Source organism: Anneissia japonica, unplaced genomic scaffold (genome assembly GCF_011630105.1).
Source record: "Anneissia japonica isolate Jap-2015-1 unplaced genomic scaffold, ASM1163010v1 scaffold287719_len1884721_cov185, whole genome shotgun sequence".
In the NCBI taxonomy this organism is placed as follows: domain Eukaryota; kingdom Metazoa; phylum Echinodermata; class Crinoidea; order Comatulida; family Comatulidae; genus Anneissia; species Anneissia japonica.
In genome coordinates, this window is record NW_022715822.1 from 3171 (window position 1) to 27224 (window position 24054).

General features: G+C 37.1%; 2 protein-coding genes across 2 annotated transcripts; one reads left to right on the top strand and one right to left on the bottom strand.

The window, feature by feature from the left end:
- The first annotated feature begins 3032 nt into the window (after positions 1-3032).
- On the top strand, positions 3033-4864 carry LOC117109454. Its single transcript, XM_033251816.1, has one exon. It carries the CDS (start codon positions 3116-3118, stop codon positions 4379-4381), a length of 1266 nt encoding a protein of 421 aa, XP_033107707.1. The 5' UTR covers positions 3033-3115; the 3' UTR covers positions 4382-4864.
- Positions 4865-5954: 1090 nt separating this feature from the next.
- On the bottom strand, positions 5955-24052 carry LOC117109432 (MORN repeat-containing protein 1-like). Its single transcript, XM_033251788.1, has 12 exons — positions 23861-24052; positions 23600-23671; positions 20196-20405; positions 19539-19629; positions 19136-19223; positions 18240-18336; positions 17552-17662; positions 16347-16464; positions 14409-14538; positions 10856-11009; positions 7530-7628; positions 5955-7183 (listed from the first exon to the last, which is right to left on the bottom strand). The coding sequence occupies exons 1-12, from the start codon at positions 23922-23924 to the stop codon at positions 7026-7028; spliced, it is 1392 nt and encodes a 463-aa protein (XP_033107679.1). The 5' UTR covers positions 23925-24052; the 3' UTR covers positions 5955-7025.
- Positions 24053-24054: the final 2 nt, after the last annotated feature.

Below are 24054 nucleotides of genomic sequence, written 5' to 3' on the forward strand. Positions count from 1 at the left end.
CACCCCATGGCCTACCAGTGGCTTTCCGGTATACCTGGCTTTCCTACTATCACTGCGGGTGATATGCAATGCCAGTCTTCAAAAAATGACGTCACGCACATTCTGGCATTTCATTGGGTGATGGTGACGTAATGCTATTTACTGTACCTTATCTCTAGCACGGCTTTTTGCAAATTGCCTGTTTGATTTGATTTTAATGAGCCATTTTAAAACAATGCACGCCTGACCAATGTAAATTTAAAAACAAATTGATTATATAATTATTGTATTTATTTTTGGAACATTCTTATTAATTATTCCTAAGTTAATTTAAATGGCTTATTTTTAACACCAGTCTGTTTGGGAAGAAATGTACATATAAATAAGACTATTGCGACTCAGATAAAGTATTTTCGGGGGGGCAAGATGGATGATTGCGTTATTTGTGGAAATACGCTAGAGGGTGAGCTTTCACAATGTTCTCGCTGTCATATACAAATTCATCTGCCCTGCGTTAATGAGTGGTATCGCCGGTCTCGTACGTGCCCTCACTGTAGACTGGCGGTGCCAGCTCCTAACCAGCCAGGAGTTGCGGTCGATGTGTTCGTAGATCATGATAGATCTTGGATCCGAACATACGATTTCTATAATTAGGCTGGTAATTTCAACCATTTTTTAAAAATGGTTAATATCATATCAAATAACAGAACCCAGTTAGCAAGTAGCAAGTTGCGCAAGTAGCAAGTTGGTTGAAGGTCGAATAATTACGTTGGCACAACGTAGTTACAGAAAGGTTGGCCGGACGTGGATTCAGCTTGTTGGAAAGACGTCGGCCGACTAGTTGGATCAACGTTGGCCCGATAATGTTTGTGCAACGTCGTCCAATCACGTTGGCCCAACGTACTATTTCTGGTGTTGCCTAGCCATTCGTTTTTCCATCGAGCCAACGTCGATTCAGCCAGCTGGAAAGACGTCTGTCCGACTAGTTGGATCAACGTCGGGCCGACGTTGGTTGAAGGTCAAATAATTACGTTGGCACAACGTACTTACACAATTAGGTTGGCCAGACGTGGATTTAGCTTGTTGGAAAGACGTCGGTCCGACTAGTTGGATCATCATTGGCCCGATAATGCTTGTGCAACGTCGTCCAACCACGTTGGCCCAACATTCATTTTCTAACGTCTAGACGTTCGCTTTTCCATCGGGCCAACGTTGGTTCAGCCAGTTGGAAAGACGTTGGTCCAACTAGTTGGATCAACGTCGGGCCGATGTTTATGCAACGTCATGAAACTACGTTGGGCCAACGTTCCTTTTCTGATGTTGTCTAGGCGTTTCACTTTTCCATCGGGCCAACGTCGATTCAGCCAGTTGGAAAGACGTCAGTTCGACTAGTGGGATCAACATCGGGCTGATATGTTGGTGCAACATCATCAAACTACGTTGGGCCAACATACTTTATCTGATGTTGCCTAGACATTCGCTTTTCCATCGGGCCAACGTCAATTCTGGCAGTTGGAAAGACGTTGGTCCGACTAGTTGAGTCAACGTCGGACCGATAATGTTTATGCAACGTCATCAAACCACGTTGGCTAGAATGAGGTTGACCCGACGTTAAGCAAAGTACACGCATTTTGAGAAAAATGTTGTCTTAACTACTGTACTGGTTGGAGCAATGGCGATCCGAAGTTTGTTTTAGAGCCAACTTCAATATACCGGCACAATGAAGGTTGATTGGTCGAGGTGCATTGTAATTTATATGGCAGCATCACGACGTAGCTGGTCTGACATGTTTTAGTCTGTGTTGAGTATTTGTTACAGTGTTTTAACTGTTCATGTCCAGAATACAGGCTTCTTACGTCATATTCTATTTTTAGAGGCTTTCTCTGTCCAGAATATGGGCTGCATGATGGCGCTGTTGTCCAGAATACGGGCTTTCTTACGTCATATTCTATTTTTAGATTTTGGAACATCAGTGGAATGTAAACAGTAAAATTACAAAAAATAGCAAGCAATTAGAGTATGGTAAATGGTAAATTTTACGATTTTCATGGATTTTCTAAGCTACAGTTGTAGGCCGACATTGCAGTGCGGCATATAGGAAACTCAAGTTTGCCTGGCCTAGAGGCCTACGCCAGTGGCGGCGCCAGCGGGGGAGGGGGTGGTGCAGGGGGAATTTTCTCTCCCCCCACCCCCGGTCGGACAGGCCTGGACCCCCTGTCGTTGTCGGACAAAGGTCTTTTTCACGAATCGGTAGACATCTTGAAGTGATGACAAACATTGCGAATCAGCGGTGCGTAACCAACAGAAATAAGATAAACTTTTGGGCTGATTTTCTGACATGTTATTTAAAAAATCATAACTCCATAACGGGGCGTCGTATCCAGTGTATTAAAATAGGCCTATGCATTACAGTGCAGTAGCATAGAACTTTCGTGTTGTTACTGTTCCAGGTGCCGATAATATACAGATTTCTCTTATTATAAAGTACAAGTTATGTTTTATAAAGAAGTATAGTATAGTAAATATACTAGAAGTATAGTGGTGTAGACTAGTCTTTTAAAAACATTTTGCTGGAAAAATTCTTTGGATACGACGCCCCGTTATGGAGTTATGATTTTTTAAATAACATGATGTCAGAAAATCAACCCAAAAGCTTATCTTATTTCTGTTGGTTACGCACCGCTGATTCGCAATGTTTGTCATCACTTCACGATTTCTACCGATTCGTGAAAAAGGCCTACAGTATACTAAGCCATAAAAACACTCCCCAACCTCAACCATTGTGGGGGCTGAGGTGGTATTTACCCCTATCTGTGAGAGCCCTTTTAGAAATGTGGACCCATTATTTCTATAAATAGTATGGACTCAATAGAAAAATTGTGCGGGACTGTCCCAATTACCAATAGCTGGCTACGGCATTCATCATAGGTATATTACATCACCAGTACACATGCCCAAAATAATCGCAATTATTGTACTTATCTAGATTCTGTAACTACTCCCTCTATCTATCGTTGTGACGTTAAATTGATCGTATGCCGTTCTGAAATCGAGTAACATAGAATTGAATGCTCACAGTTAGTTATATATTATTCAAAATTATAACTTCAATTTATAGTGCTTAGCAAGGCTCATAATGGCATTGCCTGATCCTCTTGGAAGACCGGTTATAGAAATAATAAGAGATGTGGTACAGGACTTAATTAGAGACACTGGCTACGGGGAAGGTCCAAGGAATGCGCAACTGAGAAACAGAATTGAGGCTCTTCTGCATGCATACTCTGGCCCAGAACTAAATAACGGACATGGGTCTGATATCGACTTCGGCGACCCACTTTTCCGGGCATCGTATGTATATTTATACTGTACCGCCCATTTCCATGCAACGTTTCATGGTATGACTAAATTCTATGAGAAGCACCTGCTTAGAGATTTTTTCAGTGTTAAGTTTAGAACATCTAGCTTACGAGTTTGTGCACTAGGGGGCGGACCTGGAACTGACTTGTTTGGGTTGATGATGTTTCTTTTGCGTTTCACAGATAATGGCAATAGGCCTATTCGAGTGAAAGCTTCAATTATGGATCAATATCCTGCTTGGGAGAACGCTTTTCTCGCGATTTTAAAAAGAATTCATAAACATCTCAACATGGAAGTACGATATGTTGAATTTGATGTGAATCGACAACTTGGAGATGACGTCAGCAGAGAACTCTCAAACGCTAAACTTGTGACAATGGTAAAGTTCATATCCGCTGTGCGCATGTTACCGCGCGCGAAAGATGTCCTCATAAGCGCAATGAATTTACTAAAGCCAGACACATTTATATTTTATATCGACAACTTTGAAGGAGGAAACACAGAATTCGTCAAGGAAATCGCTTCTCAGACCAACATTGACATTTGCTTTACATTACCATTCTCCTCAAATTCACCCCTGTTGCTTCCTTTCAATGAGGATGCAAGAATACTTGATGAGCTAAGAGGTGAAATATTTAGAAGAGACTCGCAACGTCAACTACGTGTTCACATAATGCTACTAAAAAAGTGCAGGCGTACTACTAGACCTACACCTCGACAGCATTCACCCAGCGCGTCTAGAGAATTTGTTTGGGGGGTAACAAACCGGCAACACAGAGACGTATGTTCCGAAGACAATAGGGCAAGGGAAAGGCATCCGTGTAGTAGAACATTGTCTAAGCCTAGTATCCCGCCTACTAGCCCTAGTAACATTAAGCCTAGTAGTAACCTGCCTACTAGCCCTAGTAACATTAAGCCTAGTATCCCGCCTATAGGCCTACAATCTAGGAGCAGGCCAGGTGCAAGGAACTTGCTGTATACATTGTGTGCATTGTGTTTTTGTGTGTGTATTATGTTGTTGGTTCTGGTTCTAGCCCAGAAGTAAAATATAACAGGAGAGGTCGACATTGGATCGAAAGAATAACACGAGATCGGCTTTGCAAAGATGGGTTTAGAAAAGTAGAATGAGCAAAAATTAAACCTCAAATATAGAGAGAAGATTGGTGTTAGGTAGTACAATATGAGTTGTAGCAAAATATCTTGTAATTTTTAGTGTTTTGAATCCCTTACCTAATTTCTTCCATGGTACTGGGGTATTTCTAAGTATATAGATTAGAAGGCTAAATAATGTCGCGAATTGCAATAATCAATAATCTGGAATATTTTTGTATAGACTTATAGATCAAGTCTGTGGTCGCCATCAGGTCATTTTTACTGTTTTGAATACAATTTTCTTAAAGATATTGAGGAGTTGAAATCTGAACACAAAGCAATACAAACTTCTTGTACAGTAGGCCTACATGTATACGATGTGTTCCTTTTGGTCGTGTTTAATGTTAAGGAATTTTCTAGTGGGTTAAATTTTAGTGTCGTGACCAAAATTAGATTTTTGGAATAAAAAGTAAAATGTTTTTATTATCTAATTCGTCGTTTCTTGTATTATATTGGACTTCTTATATTATGGATTATACTGTACAGTTTTTAAGCATACCGGGTGAACAGCGCATAAGTCCCAAGTATGAGCAAAAAAATAGGCCTAGTCTTCATTTTATTTTTCTTATGATCATTATGTGTAAAAGTATAAAACAGCTGGTGAAATCACCCTACCATAAAACAACAGATATGTAATGACATCAGAAGAGCTCGTTTTGCTGGACATTGCTCTTGAGCAAAATACCAGGTCAGTAGACTTCTCAGGTTCGTAAAATGCACTTCCGTAATTATGTCTTCAAATTGACCTAGTAAATCAAAAAATTCCGTAATATTAAATGAAAAATTCCGTAGCACCTAATAATGTCAGTATCTGACAAGTATGAGTTGTTTAGGGACAATGTAACCAACGATCCTGATGGAGAAGTCATTTTTCTGGGCTTTAGATCTACAGTATTTATTAATCTGATAAATTTCTGTTGTATTTTTGTCCATTTCCTTACGTCCGTAATTAGGCAAAATTTCCGTAGCAACTCCGGACTTTCCATCAGAACTTCTTTTATGGAAACATCCATACTATCGCATAGGCAGCCACTCTCTCACATTCCTCGACACCATTGCCAGAAACACCGGACTAAGCCTCGATGATGTCTGAGCGACAGAACATTTTTGTAAACCGTTGGTAACACCATCTCGGCTGCGGCCGACTGGTAAGAGGTTAACCAAGGTTAACCAACGGGCCCGATATTGATCAATCTCAGCTTAGCAAATGTCTTAAGTCAAACAAGATGTCTCTAAGAAAATATCTTAAGATGATTTTTCAAACCACCTTAGCAAAATTTTAGCTCAAACATGGCCTTGGATGGCACATGCGTACCGTCGACTTTTTAAGTTTAAGCAATTTTACATTTTTTAAGCTAAACAATATTGATAAATGGACTTAAGACAAATTTGGGCGAATTTCTAGTTTGATAAATCCGGCGCCTGATGCATAACAGCAGTGTATCATTAACATAATAACATAAACATTTTTTGAATTAAAATTTTGAGCTACTTTATTCTAAATCTCATATTTAGAATACCAAACCCTTGAGAATATTCTAAAATCATTAATAACATTATACAGTACGGTGGTACACTCAACATTGCAAAAATCAATTCGCTGCAACATAAAAATCTGTACATTTCTAATTAGGGTATTGGTAAACTATTGAATTACGTGATTAAAACATTTTTAAATGCATTTCAACGGCATTAGACGTATAATGCCACACACATGCACACAAACAAAAGAAAACAAATGATTTAATTACTTAATAGCCATTATTTTATCAAAGGTAAACAGACGCCGTCGTTTTAATAACACATTCTTGCATTAAATCACACAGGATTCATAATATAACATATTCAAAGGTGTCTTGCCAAATAGAAAAATATAGAAAATACTAATTGTCCTCAAATTCAAAACTTTTCAATAAACTTTCTAAATCTCGTTTATTGATTTAATACATGTTTGCACACGTCACGCTTCAATAAAACACCACAAAAATAATGAATAGTTATTACGAGAACCAACACTCTCGCCTACAGATCGTCCCTCAAAATCGCTCGTAAGTTGGTACGTCTTTGTAAAAAATACATACTTCTGAAAAAGGGTATTGTTGATATATCCAGACGTAATAAGAGTAATAGGAACAATAAATACATTTTCCGAAATAACTTCATTATTGTATGATTCATAGAGCGTTTTTCAAAATCCACCATTGACAAAAATGCAAATACCGTAAAACCTCGAATTGAAGCCCAGTGGGGTTAATTTCGAGATGAAGCCCATCTCGAATTGAAGCCCCCCCCCCCCAATCTTTATTTTGCAAAATTAGCCTCGAAAAGGAGCCCATCTCGAGAAGAAGCCCATGTGCTTCTTTTCAAGATAGCATAGGCTTCTTTTTGAGAGTCTGACTATTTTTTTGAGGTTTTACTTTTCCTAAAGATACATTGATAACAGGCACAATATTTCAATAATTTAAGTCTTTGTTCATTACTGTACTATAATTATTATTGTACAAACAAATATATATATTTGTGAGTTTTTGTGAGTTCTAATCTTTTTCTGACGTCCCTTTTCTTGAATTTTTCGGGGATTTGGCTTTCTTTAACTTCTTCTGGTGACTAACTTTGACTAGGATAAAGACGGGTTCAAGACGGACATCTAAAAACGGTGGCATTGTGACATCTTCTATCATGATTACATAATCACCTGGGTAGAGAAAACAGTTATGTCCATCAAGAATCAAGAATGAATACAATAATTTATTGTCATCGATTGAAAATTTGAACAATAACATTTGTTTCGCCTAATGAGAAGACAATATATTTTTGTCAAAATTATATCAATGACAACTTGAAAAAAATGAGTAATTGTTACATCAAGTTGGATATATTGTCTAATTACTACCATAGTATATTTTAGTATTTAGACTGTTATTCCGTAAATCAAAAGACGATACGAAGCCCCTAATGTAGACCTATTGAATAAAGGTTGGGATCAAAACTTTAGCCCACCGAAAATTACATGATTTAAGCCTACTAAGAATACATGATACCTGGCCTTGCAAATCTTTCATCTCCGTAGCGTCGTTCTCGTTTGATCTGTTGCGTTTTGGGATCCAGTTTGCCAGCAATCAGAGAATCAGGTATTTCGTCTAAAAAATAGCCAATTTAAATATTCAAAAAAACAGTCCGTACATTTTATTTTCTTAACAGGGAGTAAACTCCTAAATGTGGAATAGAATTTAAGAATATAGGCATACACAAACGTCATCATCATTCCTATACGTGCACATCGGCAAAACTGTCAATGAAAGCATCATGGGCACGCGTAAGCTCTTGTCCACACTATCAAATATTATGTGTGACATCATCATACCCAGGGATCGCGTCAGAATTTGCACGACGAGGGTCCGAGGTCTCCAACAATGGTCGAGGTCCCACACGAGAGCAAAGTGTCGGGCGTCGCTCAAGATATTTTTATAGTGGTCCGGGGTGAAGTCCCCGAAAATTGACAATTTAAGGGTTTCAAAGGCTTTATCTAATCGATTTCAGAGTCCATTAATATGTACAAAATATCACATAGGCCTACTTTTTTTTTTCTTCCCGACGAATCGTGGTTTATCTCCCCGACGAATGGCGGTAATCAGTGTATGGAAGGGCGATCTTGTGTCTGGTAATAGCTAGTGAACTGTTTTGAGAAAATTAGCCATTCATTCCGTGAAAAGGCCAAAAAAACAAAAAAACGTGGAGGGGATTGTCTTCCAGTATACTGTCAAACTTTCCGAAGTTCAGGTAGCGGGTCCAGAATATGTGTACCTACATGGATTGGAAAATTCCAATCAGATCGTCAGATACTTTGCATTTTCTTGACGTACGTTAAACTAAATACCAAATAAAGAAAATACTTTAATCCTGAAAGGTATTATAACGGTACTAATTAACAGAAGGGATAACCTTTCAAATAATCTGAACATATCTCAGTGCAATGATATTATTGAATATCTGTGTAACCTTTTAGTTTAATCTGTTTCACATATAGATTTTTCGTATTTTATTATCTGTATTCCTTTTGTGTATTTTTGAATTGGCTCCGGTGTTTGTACTTTTTTACTGAATTTGTATTTTTATTGTGTATTTTAAAAGTGCTAAAAAAGAAAACTGAACTGAACTGCCACTTTCATTTCCAATTCATTTCAACTAGCTCAATCATCATCGTCAAGGTATGTTAAACAAGACCCTGTACGTCTAGAGTAAAAAAACGGTACTGTTTTTGTTTCCGTTTCAAAGGAAGTATTTCAGTTGAATTAACTCATTCATAATCGTCGATGTATGTTAAAATTCATCAATAATATTCTGTGAGCCCGAGTTAACTTTGTATCATTGACACATCGATATTTCTTTTGATATTGTAGGGCCTAAGCCTCAAATAATACCTATGCTTTGACAGTTGTATGTGCTACTAGGTGACTTTTATGAATATTTTTAGTAAAAGGCTGTATTAAATTAAAAACTGACGTTTTTCTACCTGTCTTACTGGAATTCATCACCTTTTAAATGAGGAATGAAGTTTTACTATTTTAATGGCTATCCGTATCTATAAGAAGATACCTGTAATTAAAGCGGCTGAGCCTCTATAGCTTTTATTATGAAAGGCCAGTTTAAGCGAATTATACAGTTACACCTGGTTACACTGTACGTATTGATAGGCTTGGATCTAGGCCGACACTGATACCAGGCCCAGGATTTATCAATCTCAGCTTAGCAAATGTCTTAAGTAAAAAAAGTTAGGATGTCCCTAATAAATATCTTAAGCTGATTTATTACTCAATCTTAGCAAAATCTTGGCTTAAAAATCGTGTTAGATGGCGCCAACGTACAATCGACTTTCTAATTTTAAGCAATTTTTAAGCTAAACAATATGGATAAATTTGACTTAAGCAAAAAAAAAATTTAAGACGAATTTAAGCTGATTTCTAGTTTGATAAATCTGGCCCCTGGTAATTAATATTCACGAGAACAGGTCAAGTCTTCAGTCAACTATGCATTAAACAAATAAAATTTACCCATGTCAAATATGGCGTTTTTGACGTTTTAAGGAAATACTTTGATGTGTTTTCACGTGTTAGTGCTCCTTAAAAAGGCTCTACTCCGTCGGGAAATATATTGGGCTAAAATTGCTTATAAATATCCCAGGGCCCATTCAGGCCTTAGCCCCTGGATTTAGGCAGTGACAGCTCATATTTGTTATGCTACTGATCTACAGTGGCATATCTAGTAGAGGTATTGAAATGTGGCGGCTGTTAAAGATGGGGGGGGGGGAGTAGGCTCGATGATTAAGCGAGGGTGCTTTAGCTGGCAAAATAAAATGATATGAGGTGATTTGCGCCCCCAACCAGCGCACCCATCCTGTAGGTATGCCACTGGTTCAGTATGTATTACCAGTGACACATTAGTGTGGATCACCACAAATATAAGAAACATGGTGAATCAATGAGGACATGCAGAAGGCTACTAAATCAATATGCATTGTTATATGAATAAATGAAGCACACGGCAAGCAATAAACAGTTAATGGGAACAAACATATGGTGCTCATAAATGTGCAGTTAATCTAATCTAGAATTAGGATAGCAATATCAGGAAATGCATGTGTAGTACTGTAATTTCATTTTGTGTTATTTTTCTAGTTTGTTCATGTCTAATGAATAGCAGCCAAGTAAAAAAAAATGTTAGTTTATCATTTTTACATCCCACACCATTTTATCAACATTTTTTTTTCATAAAATATGAATAAGTGCATTTTGTTAGAATAGTATATTCCTTTACTTTGAGCCTGGGTACATCTTGATTTCAAATAACTGACTGCCATTAAAATACGGGCCTCTCCCTCTTTTTAGAATTAGTGGGAGAAACTGTTTTTTTACTTGGCCTAACATAAAGTGAATGTTAATAGAAGAGGAATGAGCGAATGTGAAAAAAAAGTTGTTCCAACCGTGTGATTTGAACCTGGAAACCACTTCTGCTGTCTATAAGATGTGTATAAGAGACAGGTGTACCTACATGGATTGGAAAATTCCAATCAGATCGTCAATGTTATTAGTATTCAGTATATATTATACTTTATATACATTATACATATACCATATATAATAATGTTAATATGTTAAAGACATTAAATAAAAAATTTTAAAAACAGAATTAATAGGAAAAACACCACTGAACATTTTCAGTTCAACCACTAAGCCATGACCTTCAAAATAATATCACAGGGATATGCCAAAATAAATTAATATCCAAACCAAAAAAAATTGTAAGTAAATTAGTAAACCTCATTTTTAAAATTCGTCTTCAAAATCAAACATGCAATAACTTGTATCACCTGCAGTCTTCCCAAGTTTGGCCCCCAGTCCAAGCTGGCCTGCCAAACGACCTGTTTTCTGATTTCGGGCTTTGTTGCGGGCCTCCTCTTCCAGAAGAGCATCAAGAACTTGGAAAGCTCTATAACCTTGTGGCGCGCCCGGTAAAATGACAGACTAGAAAAACATAGTGGAAATTCATTAGGATAAAGAGGATTTTAGTTAATACTCCAGATGATGTAAATGTTACTTTGAAATTATTCATTCTGCTCAAGGATGTATTTAATATGCAACATGTGCAAGATTCATAGTGGAAAATGGACTTGAAAAGTCAATGAAAAAAAGCTGCCCCAACCAGGATTTGAATCAGGGACATTCTGCTATCTATGCAGAGGCCTTATATATCTTTATGAAAGCAGTTTCGCACAGCAATTTCCATTCAGGTAATGAACCTCAGGGGCTTAAGCCATATGCTGACCATTCTCTCCTGGCCATACTTTGATACCCCAGCTTGCACTGTTGATGGGCTGTAAAGTGGTTCAATACTGCTTCAGGCCTGTGTGGGTGGGAATTTTTCATGGCTTACACACACACACACGCACGCACGCACACACACACACATATATATAACCGACTAATCAGAACAGGGCAACGGAACAGCAGCGGAGCTCGGTGCGAAAAAGCCTCAGTGCAAGATTAATTGCAGGGCCCTTTGATGTGATAGCAGAATCCCCAGAGTTCTCCGAAAATTCATCATCAGAAGTGCTTCTTTTACCTTCTACTCCTAAAGGCGTAATAAATACCAATAATAATCATGGATTCGTAACTATTTTACGAGGGGGCATATTCGGTCTCAGCATCTGTTCTAAACTAATCAAGAAAATTGGTGGCACATACAATTAAAATTGCAGTGCTGGGTCAGGGAATTCGAAATAGAAGGGCCAAGGAGGGATTTTCACAGGTGGAGTGTGAAGACCACCTCAGTCCCACCATGGTTGGGCCTGAGGTAAGAAAATTTGTGATTACAGCATCTCTAGATGGCCGGAAATACTATTTTTAGATCTGTTTATGAATGGGCTCCAAATAGCCTTGGGCCCCAGTGTTTTGCACTGGCTGCACTGCCCCTAGCTACGCCACTACAATGGAATATGCACCTTTCTCACAAACAGGTGTTGTTCCACAAGCACTAGTGGCTGTGTGCATTTTATGCTGTCACATTGTGAACTTAGCAACAGTATAAAATGAGTGGGGTTAGTAGAAAGGGTCTATCCACATAACATTCTCTGTGCAGAGATTTCCCAGGTCAGTGAATACTGAATGAACAATATACAATGTACAACCTCCGCTGATGTAATTAGCAATCTGATAGTCAAAATGAAGGAAGGTTCCCCATTCCCAAATAAAAATCTGCAATTGATAACACTAAACAAAAAATCTTGAGCTTACTGTACACGAAATCAACATAGTTACAAGCCTCATCAGCATAAACATGTGAGCAGAATATGCTAATGTGTTTGTAAATATACAGTGCAAGTTTTGTCCTGCAAGATTCACTTAAAAAAAAGCACACACAAGCTGATTCTGAACTGTTGCCATGCGAGGTTGATGGCTCAGCTGAATTTGCTCGCGTACAGTTGGCTTAAGCATTAAAGAGTGCGAAATGACTGAAAGACATCTTGAGCTGTGAGCAGAGACACAAACGGATAATACAGAGCTTTCGATTTGTTAGACGACGTGACACTAGCCTAGAATCCACGCGACGGTGAGAATTTAAAATTCTCGCATGCGCAGATGACTTTTAGTGACGTCATTATGTTCTACGTTCTACCATCATCGTGCAATCAAAAGCTCCATACTGAGTAATTTAAACAACAGCAGGACATCATAATGCTATAATGCAACAATGAACGAAATGATTAAAAACAAGAACAAGCATCTTCATTCAAACTAATGTAATCTTGAATAAGTGAGCATAATATAACATGATTATGGCCCCGTCCAGACTATCAAATTATGACCAAAACACTTGAAATACCTAAATATGGTCATGATGACATCACATCATGACCATATATAGACACATCATGACTATATATGGGCATACAAGTATTTTTGTCAAAGAAAATTTGATAGCATGAACAGAACATAAGACTAATCTACTATGATTTTAAAGAGACTGTACTAAACATTTAATTTACAAGAAGATGGAATAATGAATGAAAAAAAGTGGTTAAAACATTGAGACAAGGCTGCAGCATTTCATCATCTACAAACTACAACTAATATCTTCCTTCTAAAATGCATGAAGAAAGTGTCAACTATGGTTAAGAACATCTAGGCTACGGATGCAACACCTTCTTGATGAGATTGGGAGTTCTTTCTCGGCCTCTGCTGCAAGCCTCCAGTAGGAGCTAACTGGCTCTTAACATTTGGCTTCTTGGTTGGGTGATTCATTGCCTTCAGTTTACTGTCTTCCTCCGCATCGAGGTACGTAAAGGGAACATAACCTGGAGGACTTCCTGGCAACACTAAGTTCTATCAATTACAGATAATATTTCGTGAAAATATTATGACTGCAGATTTATTCTAAAATTTTTGTACAGCTAAAATCTAATTATAAAAAAAATACATTACAATATCAAAAACTAATTCAGAGGTACAGAACTACTTACATTTGAATCACAAGAGACTAACTTTAACATGAGACAGATGACAAATTTTTGGGGATATTCTTACCGAAAACTTCACACGAGTGGATTTAATTCTTACTAAAAATAATTACAGTTGACACGCATGCGGTAAAGATACGCATGACACCACAGAGAAGTACATGTTGCGTCTCACGTGCATACGCACGGATCCAGCTTATTCAAATATGAAATGTTACTAAACTCTGAGATGTCTCTTATTCGGGATGCATGTTAATTTTCACAAGGACCTGATCTAGCAAAAGATGTTTGCATCTGTGTAACATTTTTTTCAGGTGTGAATTGGACATTATATGAATTTTGAATAAAATCTAGAAACTTCTCAAACTTTTTTTAAATACCTCATCAAACAGTTTGAAGCAATTCAGAGACTCTTCAATACAAAATACCTTAAATTGTTATATATTATTAAGGGTCTCATATAGAGCATATCTAATACTCTATGTAAGTATTTTCTATTAATTATCTAACTATTATTATTTTCATTATAAAACATTGCCAACCACAGTCTATGCAAACAGTATAAAAAATGGTATTATTTATGTGTTAATTGGAAAAATAGTCTTATTTTATATTTCAACTTATACCTAATAATAATAATAATAATAATAATAATAATAATAATAATAATAATAATATAGGTACGCGCTATTAACTACTGGATTTTAGTCTTCCAATCTATAAGCTCATTACAGTGTACCTATAAATAACAATAAAAATATTATTATAAATTAATAAAAAGAATAACAAAGTTAAAACATATGTTTATACCTCCCTATCTTTAATACCCAATAAAACATTTATTTTTGTTTATTGTTGGGTTTTCGCTAAAAAAAATTAAAGGACATTAAACATTAAAGGATTTTACCTTAAAAGATGCCCTTCCCTTATTTGTTCTCTGATTGGTTACTGGTGGCGGCACAGGTGTTTCCAGTGCATTTTCCTCATTTGCATGTTGCCCAGGAGACAGAATGTTTTCTTGACCTAGGAGATCAAATGTTTGTGTGATAAGTATGGATACAAAGTAGAAAAATATGTTAACATTATATAGACATAAAATAATTAATGTATATACACTGTATATATAAATGTAGGATTTAAACGAATAAAGTCCTATGAAAAATCATTGTGTAATAAAATGCCTCCGACGGGATTCGTACCTGCGACCTCTCGCTGACAAGGCGAGCGTCATAACCATTAGACCACGAAGGCTTCATGGTTGAACAGGTCCAAATACCCGTCGGGAACATTGTATTACACAATGCTATGCTTCAAGAGGACGTTCGGCCAGATAAATCTGGAAATACGGCTAGAAATACTGTTGTATATTATATATGATATTGAAGGAAATTAACCGTTAACACTGTTGAATAAATGTAATATCTGTCTCTTATACACATCTGCCCCGTCCAGACTATCAAATTATGACTAAAACACTTGAAATACCTAAATATGGTCATGAAGACATCACATCATGACCATATATAGACACATCATGACTATATATGGGCATACAAGTATTTTTGTCAAAGAAAATTTGATAGCATGAACAGAACATAAGACTAATCTACTATGATTTTAAAGAGACTGTACTAAACATTTAATTTACAAGAAGATGGAATAATGAATGAAAAAAAGTGGTTAAAACATTGAGACAAGGCTGCAGCATTTCATCATCTACAAACTACAACTAATATCTTCCTTCTAAAATGCATGAAGAAAGTGTCAACTATGGTTAAGAACATCTAGGCTACGGATGCAACACCTTCTTGATGAGATTGGGAGTTCTTTCTCGGCCTCTGCTGCAAGCCTCCAGTAGGAGCTAACTGGCTCTTAACATTTGGCTTCTTGGTTGGGTGATTCATTGACTTCGGTTTACTGTCTTCCTCTGCATCGAGGTACGTAAAGGGAACATTTTTTTTTTAGTAGCAGCTGGCCACTCAGCATAAGGAGTAGAACTTCTTTTAGATGTAAAAAGTAATCCTTAATATATCTTTAAAATACACACTGCATCAAGTTTGTTTTTAATGTAAATTATGAAAAACAGATAAAATAAATTGAAAATCTTTCCCTTAAAATATATATTTTTTTAAAATATTGAATATGAAGGAGGGGAGTGGGGAACAGACAGATAAAGGGAAAACTTATCCACACATCCGGATCCAAAAAATTACTGTAAATTACAAAGAAGGCCCATCCAATTGGACACCCTATAAAGGGGATATTCCCATCATAGAGACATTTTTATCGAGGGGACATTCCTATCAAGGGGACATTCCTATCGAGGAGACATTCCTATTGAGGGGACATTTCTATTGAGGGGACATTCCTATTAAGGGAATATTCGAATCATACAGTAGATACATTCTCATCAAGGGACATTCCTATCAAGGAACATTCCTATTAAGGGGACATTCCTATCAAGGAGACATTCCTATTAAGGGGACATTTCTAATAAGCAGACATTCCTATCAAAGGATATTCCTATTAAGGGGATATTCCCATCATAGAGACATTCTCATCAAGGGGTCATTCCTATCAAGGAGACATTACTTTCAAGGGACATTCGTATTAAGGAGATATTTCTATTAAGCAGACATTCTTATTAAGGGGACGTTTCTATTAAGCAGACACTTCTATCAAGGGACATTCCTATCAAAGGACATTCCCATCAAGCCGACAAAATTTGGCTGCTAAGTGAGAGAATATAATATTTTAACACTACAGCCAACCTCTATTTAGAGAACACCCCTGTTGGACATCTGCTTGGTCCAAATTTCTACTGTCTGTACATTCAAAAACTTACAATGGAGTTTGTCGAGGTGTTTCCTCAATATCTTCTATCACATCCAAGAGTTGCATCCCTTCTGTTGGAATGAAGTGTCTGAACCCTGCTGTAATCTTCAACTCTCTTCCCATGTCAACTTTTAAAAAAATTGTTATAATTGATTTATTAATATTTTTTTTAAAATCACCTTTAACAAGGGTAAAAATTCAATTAGGTTAAACACTGCTTTCCACTCTCCAATAAAACATATTAACACTACTTAACACATTGACTGGCAAGCCTTTTTTCCTAGTTTCATCTGATACGCCAAGGCATAAAGGGTGCCACCATAATGAAAATCATTTCCATCAACTGTAGTGAAACATGAACAAACATACAGTAGTTATTTTTAAATCATTTCTTCCGGGTTCTCCCGAGCCTCCAGGGCGAGAGTTAATGTACCAGCGACCACTGCCAGCAAGTTTACGTGCAATACAGCGGTACGTTGGCCAGGTGTGGACGTGAACTCGCGTCCTTCGTGCTCTGTCAAGTAAACCTTGTCAGAAATGAATTCACATCCCTGGCAAGCAAATATGTTAAATGAATGAACATTTACAAGAGCAAAGACGCTTGCTAATTCTCAGACCAAACCATGGAGAAAAAAAAACAATATACAACTTTGAATAAAACTGTTGGTTTTGACCCAAACTTGAAGAGCTAAAACAAAAAAATCACAGACAGAATACAGGCCCGTAGCCAGGTCCTTCCAAGGGGGTGTTTTCTGGGCGTGAGGTCCACGGTAGAAGCCCCGGTGGGTTGGCAAAAACCCCAAAGCAAGAGGATTTTTGCGCTTTATGGGTCTAAATAATGCTATAAAAGCAGATAGGTCCTATGTTTGAAAACGCCTGTGTCTGGGTGGGTCTGCAGGCATTAGTTGAGTTGGAGGACTTATTTGGGAAATTTGAAGAGGAGGGTTCGCCATAAAAAAGGGGGTTTTGCTAGAAAAGGGGGGTTCTCCCGAACCATAACCCCCCCCCCCTGGATACGGACCTGGAATAGTACTTTCATACTAGCTTAAATACTACATTATTAATCAGAAAGTTGTTGTGAAAAAACCTTCAAGCAATTTTTCCATACACTAATAGTTTATTCAGGTCACTATTTTTCCCACAGTGCTTTAAAATTGTACAACAAGTGTAAAATAAAAAGGTTCATTCACACTATGCTTATCTGAAGCAACTTACGTTCAACAAGCTCTCCGTCCTCTTGTCGGATTTCGACATGGATGTCAAAGGGCGTTCCTTGGGTCAACTCGAACAATGTCTTGCCCACAATCACCATCTCCTTTGCTTCATCTGTAGGTGAAAAATATAGACATTGTTATTATATAGAGTCAAGTTACCGAGCAGTAAAGCAGAGGTGCCACTAACTACAGCCTTAACATCGGCGTTGGTTCGAGCCGCTCCTTGCCAGGGTTCAGTTTGTGGGACTTAAAATGGAAGGTCCAGTGTGCACATTTTGCTTGTGTGCACTTTAAAGAACCCATTGCATCTTTCGGAAGAGTAGGGGTTTACCCTGATGCTATGGTTCATTTCAGCCTGTCGTTGTGGAAAGATGTGAACATGTAGCTACTATAAACATCTCTTTACGGCCACTAGGTAGTCACAGACCACGCCCACCTGCTGCTGACGTCAGGGTATCACATGACACATCTTTGTTGCTGAGGAAGGCTATACCCAATCTGTCAAAAAAATTGAGTACCTCTACAGCTAAACTATAGTTTTCATAGCTTTTAGAAATGACATACCTTTCAATCTTTACAACATTGGTTTTCCATTTTGATACATAAGATAATAAATATATGAGAGTAGAGTGGACCAAATTTGGATATATTGTCAACTAACTAAATCAACCAATCAAATTCGTCCATACGTTTAGGTTTGCCATTTATCCAGATGCCTTCATAAATCATGCCTGAGACATGGATCAGAGTTCCTTCTCCATTGAAAATATCATTCCTCCACTGGCCCTGCAACATGAATAAGCAAAATAAATTAAGTTTCATACTAGTTTACTCAGACATGATCAAAGAATACAATGCTACAGCAAGGATTTCATGTGTGTTTTTGTTGAAAACAATCAATAATAATAATAGTGTAGTTTTATATAGCACAGTATCTATCAAATAGATGCTCAGGGCACTTGATGTGTGGACTAGGAACTCGGTCAATGACTTTCTTCACCCCTAAGGGTCCCTTCGCGTCTGTGCTACCCGGTAACCCAGTACCAGCAACTCTCGTCATCCACCACAGGGGCTGTCTGTTCCAGTACACTGGGGTATTCCCCTACTAGTCTCGAATGATGTACTGGGTTCTTTATAGTGCATACAAGTCATTGTATACACTGGGCCTACGTTTATAGTCCTTATCTAAGAAGACTTGTTGTACCACCAGAACCACAGGTGAGTGTGCTGTTAGAACCAGTGCCAATATAATGGCTGTAGGTTGCATCGCATCTTTCCACTCGGCCATCCAAACAGAAAACACATAGACTACTGTCTCCACATCACCTCGGGGCAACAGATTTCACCATTCCCCTCATGAGCAATCAAAATTTGTATAACATACAATAACTATAAAATGGCAACAACTTTATGGTAAGAGAAAATAGGGAAGCCCAAAAGACAAGTGGTGGATGAGATAAGAGACATCTTGTTTCCATTCTCACGGCAAGTCTTTTTTGGGATGATCTGGATTAAAGATTAACAAAACTCATAAGGCCCTTTGACCTGACACTCTCCCATAATGCAACACTGCATCAGAACTTACTTCATATACAGAGCCATCAGCCAATCTCAGTTCTCCACTACCCTGTCTCTTGTCATAAACCCAATCACCCACAAAATGGTCACCATTCCTACATAAAAAAAAAGATTATTAACTTTTTTTTTAAACAAAATAGAAAAATAATTCTTTAAATTGTTTTTAAATTCATACTTGAAGAAAACAAATTAAAACATAATATATATATAACATAATCAAATTATAGAAAATAAAATCATTATGCCAAAATTCAAACTTCTGGATACACAAATGCCTGAAGAAAATTTTGACTATGCATAGTACCCCCATTCATGAAGATCTTAAATTCTAGCTGCTTGCATTGATATTTCTGCTCGGGGGAAGCATGGTTAGTTTTATACTAAGAATAGTTTAGAGAAAGGAAACATACGCGTATACTTGTGAGCCACCACCATGCCGTTTGTTCTTGTGGAAGGATCCTTCGTACACAGCTCCATCGGAATATTTCAGAATACCGTGACCTAAAGTATGAGAAAGAAGTCATTATACTAACCACATATTATTTACATTTTGCAAATTCCAATTAGAAATTTTGTGTAGTTGCCATTCTCATTTGGCTCAACAAACTTTGAATATTGTACTTGACTTTTGTCAAATAATTATTTTAAGACTGGTTTCCATAATATTGCTACACAATGCCGACAACTTTCATCAACACATCTGATCAAAATATGTGACATGCCTTTAAATAATAAAGCCTGGTTTCCATAACATTGCTAGTAACTTTTGACGACGCTCATTGGTTAGTTGAATTGAGGCGCCTTACCGATTCCATATTGGACAGTTACACAGTGTAGAAATTTTATGGAATCAACCTTAAGCTTTTATAAATAGCATGTGTACTTGTTGAAGCCTTGCATCTCTCTCATTTCCATCATCATTATCACTATTAGGTGTCACTCATCACTCATCATCATCATCACCACCATCTCATCATAATTACCATCACTATCATTACAGTCGAGAACAGCACATATTTGAGGGGGACACTTATTAGATCATATTTGCAAAGTGTGTGAAGGCTTACCTTCTTTCATATTGTTCTGGAATTCTCCTTCATAAACTGTTCCATCAGGATATGTCAGCACTCCGAATCCATTCATCTCACCGCTTTCAAACTGGCCCGAGTACGTATTGCCCGATATAGCCCACTTTCGAAAGCCGTGGCCCTCTATCTCTCCATTGATGAACTCACCCTCATAGAATCCTCCATCGGCCATCATCAATTTACCATGACCTGTTAATTTGAAGGGAAAAAAAATATTTAAAAAGATAGGCTCTATAAAATAATAAATCTTGAACTCATCTATTTCGTGACAATATTTTACTTATTCGAAAGTCCAGTTGAAAAGATTTATTCCTTTATATTATACTTACCTGGATGAATAATAATATTTACAAACATAAAAAAGCTCGCCGTGGCTAGAGATACGATACCATATTTCCACTTCAATTTGCTAAAGGTACGGTAAATGGCATTACCTCACCATTACCAAACTAATTCCTCCATTTTCATACCAATCTCAAAACCCAAAATCTCATCCCAAGTTTTAGTCCAAGAAGCCTAGGTTATAATATACTCGAAATGGATTTACCACGCTTTAAAAATCTGACCAGAATATTCATACAAATTGAATACACACGCAACCGTACATTCACCCAACTTTAGGTAGACTTCGTCGCTGTTATGGTACTTCCCCCAGTCGTAAAAAATCGGTCGACCAGAATCCAGATCGAGAGAATGAGTTTCCCCTTTGTGATTATTAGTGTCAAATTTTTTCAAACTATTGATGCAGGCCCATTTAAAACAGTACTACGGTATATAAAAATGCTAGTAGGCCAACATGAATCCTCTTGTTTACAGTAAATTCAGTTTTAGTGTTGTAATGGTAGACCAAAGACTGACTAGTGCTGCATGTGCTTGCCTGGGCCTACTACCTGAAGATTCCTGCCTTGCTTGATATGGCTATAGACAAATGACTCTTATTACTGAGTAGAATCATGCGCCACACCTATTAGTTTTCGACGACAGTATTATAAGAAAATACTGCACTCTTTCCCTAGCTAATTCCCCACTAATCCTGTGCTGATCAAGTACACTGTTTACTAGACACACCACTCATCTCACACTTCTGGCGATCTGCAATGCCAGTCTTGAAAGATGACGTCACACACATTCCGGCACTTCATTGGGTGATGGCCACGTAATGCCATTTAAAACGTACATTTAGCAAATTGAAGTGGGAATACGGTACCGTATCTCTAGCAACGGCGAAAAAAGATATATATTATATATTTTTTTAATTATATTAAGTCTCCTGTAAGTTACAAGTCTCCTAGAAATTTACATGGTGGTCCAAATAAAATAATAATAATAATAATAATAATAAAACATTTATAATGCACTAATTTCAAGTAAATGATCAAAAGCGGAGCAAGTAATACGGAGCTTTCAATACACAACGACGGTAGGCAAAAGTTCTTGTTGTTGCGTGGATTCCATGATGTAGGACAATCATGCACGAGTGAATCAATTCTAGCATCACGTCTTCGCACAAATCAAAGCTCCCTAATATGATAAATAATAAACCTTATCTCCTTTGACTCAGAAATACGGCATGTTTTGTGACTAATCCATGTTCAAGTACCAGAGCTTTCATGAATTTTAGAATAGCATTAGAGTTTAATCTACTGAACTAAAAAAAAAAACACTTACATTTGAACCTTGGAGATTTTTAAGGCCATGACTATTGTTCTGAATGAATTGTTATAAACTAATTGCTAAATCTTAACCACTTGAAGATCATTCAATAATGTCATGATAAGTTAAACAACTTGACCTTCAAAGGAAGCGACTAAAAATCAATGATGAAGGTATAGCATTATATCGCCATAATCAATGTTTAGTACTCATTAGGATCCTTCTCTATAATATTATTTTTGTTTGTGCTCTTTCATTACCCTGTGTTAAAATACTGTAGAAGCTGACCTTGGGGTGCAAGTGTTGTGGTTAGTAAAATTTTACAGAATGACTTTAAAGCTTTGCTGTTAAGGTTTGGCACATTATTATAGGGTTAAATTACAATTAAGTCCTTGGTTAAATATTGAAATGTATTGATGTATGTGCAGCAATATAAAGTTTTTAATCGAAAACTGTTGTGCTGAAGGTTAATAATTTTAGTCCTAATTTGAAATCATGTAACAACCAGTCTTTTTCCCATGGCAAAATATACATTTACACCACCTTTACCTTTAATGATTACAAACATATTCTAGAGATTAGATCTTGAGAAAACACTTTTTTTGTCCCGGGGCACTGGCACCGACAACCCCACCCTCTTGACTCTAGTGTCACTTACTAAGCCTATCTATGAAGGCCAACTCAGACAGCGTTGTACAACGCAGCCTGACGTGATTCATCGTCGGGGACAGTCTTGAGCCGTCGTCAGAAATATTAAACATGTGTAATATTCTACGACGCAACTGCCCCTGACGCAAACCATCGCGCCTGCGTTTAACTCACACAGACCCGAAGCGACAACAAATTATGTCAAGCTGCGTCGTACGACACTGTCTGAGTTAGCCTTAAGAAAACTAGAACTTTAAAAAGTTAAAATTAAGGAGGGTGTTTTTAGGCCTAAGTTAAAGTTAAAATCTGTTTAGTATGTGGTTATGACGACACCATTGAATCTTTTATGCTATTTCAATTTGAGCAAAGTTAATTTAAAAAATGAATTTTATGATTTTTTCTGGTATTTTGCATGGGACAATAATCTTAAAAACCACATATATTGAGCATCGTGTACATGCTTTTCTTGTAAGGCAAGGCTTTTTTTTTCAACCTTGTTTCGCAAACTTATTTTTTGAAAGATGGTCAGAGGGTGGAAAAAAATTAAAATAAATTTTGGTTTTTTATTTTAGCATAGAGTTTTGCCAAAAACATCCTGATGGAGGAGAAAATAAAAATAAAACTTTATTGGTGAATGTAAACAGTGTAGTAATGGGATGGTTAAATGATATATAATTAGGAAGAATATGCCTACATCTTTTTTTTCTGAGGTTTTTTTTTAGGCGGTGGCAGGCATAATAAAAATGAAGAAAAACTTTTATTTTTTTCTGAAATTTTTCTTTTTTTAAGGGAGCAGGTGCACTAATGGGCCAAAAATGAAAATTTGTTTTTTATTTGAAATCATCATTATTGGCCGGCCACCGGGTTTTCTAAACAAGGTATAAAAAATGTCTAAAAGTTTCTGTCACCTTAGTATCAAGTTCGCTATTGCATTCTAGCAAAGAAAGATTCCAATGCTGGTTAAAAAAGGCAAAAGATAGTGACAATAGAAAACAGCAAAGCGGTTTGGGTTGAGGTCAAGAAACCAACGATTGTTATTTTTGTTTTTACTTTTTTACAAAAAATATTATCATTCTTCTTACCATGCTTCTTTCCTTCTTTCCATTCTCCTTCATATTTGAAATATGAGTTTGGGTATTTGTACATGCCATAACCTGGAGAACAAATAGAAATTAATTCAGTATAAAGTTCCATGCTAGGAATGTGTCAGAAGTGACTCAGGCCTATGACCATCTAGGCCTAGCCTAGTTCGTTAGTTTAAGGCTTAATTAAAAGAGTGGAGCTAGGCCTAAAAACTAAACCCCAGGAGGTCTAGCCTAGGACTAGGTCGGAGGCTGGATTACCTTCTCGGAGTTGCTTTTTTGTTTCCCCTAGATAATGCTGTCCTCTTGCTACTCTCGATGCCATTTTGGTGAGTAGGCACTTACATCATGTTAAAATTCATCATCAAAAACTTACGCAGTAAGTAGCCTACTTTCAATCACGAAAGCTTTATATCGCTTTGACAACACAAAATACAGAGTCGATCGGAAAATTA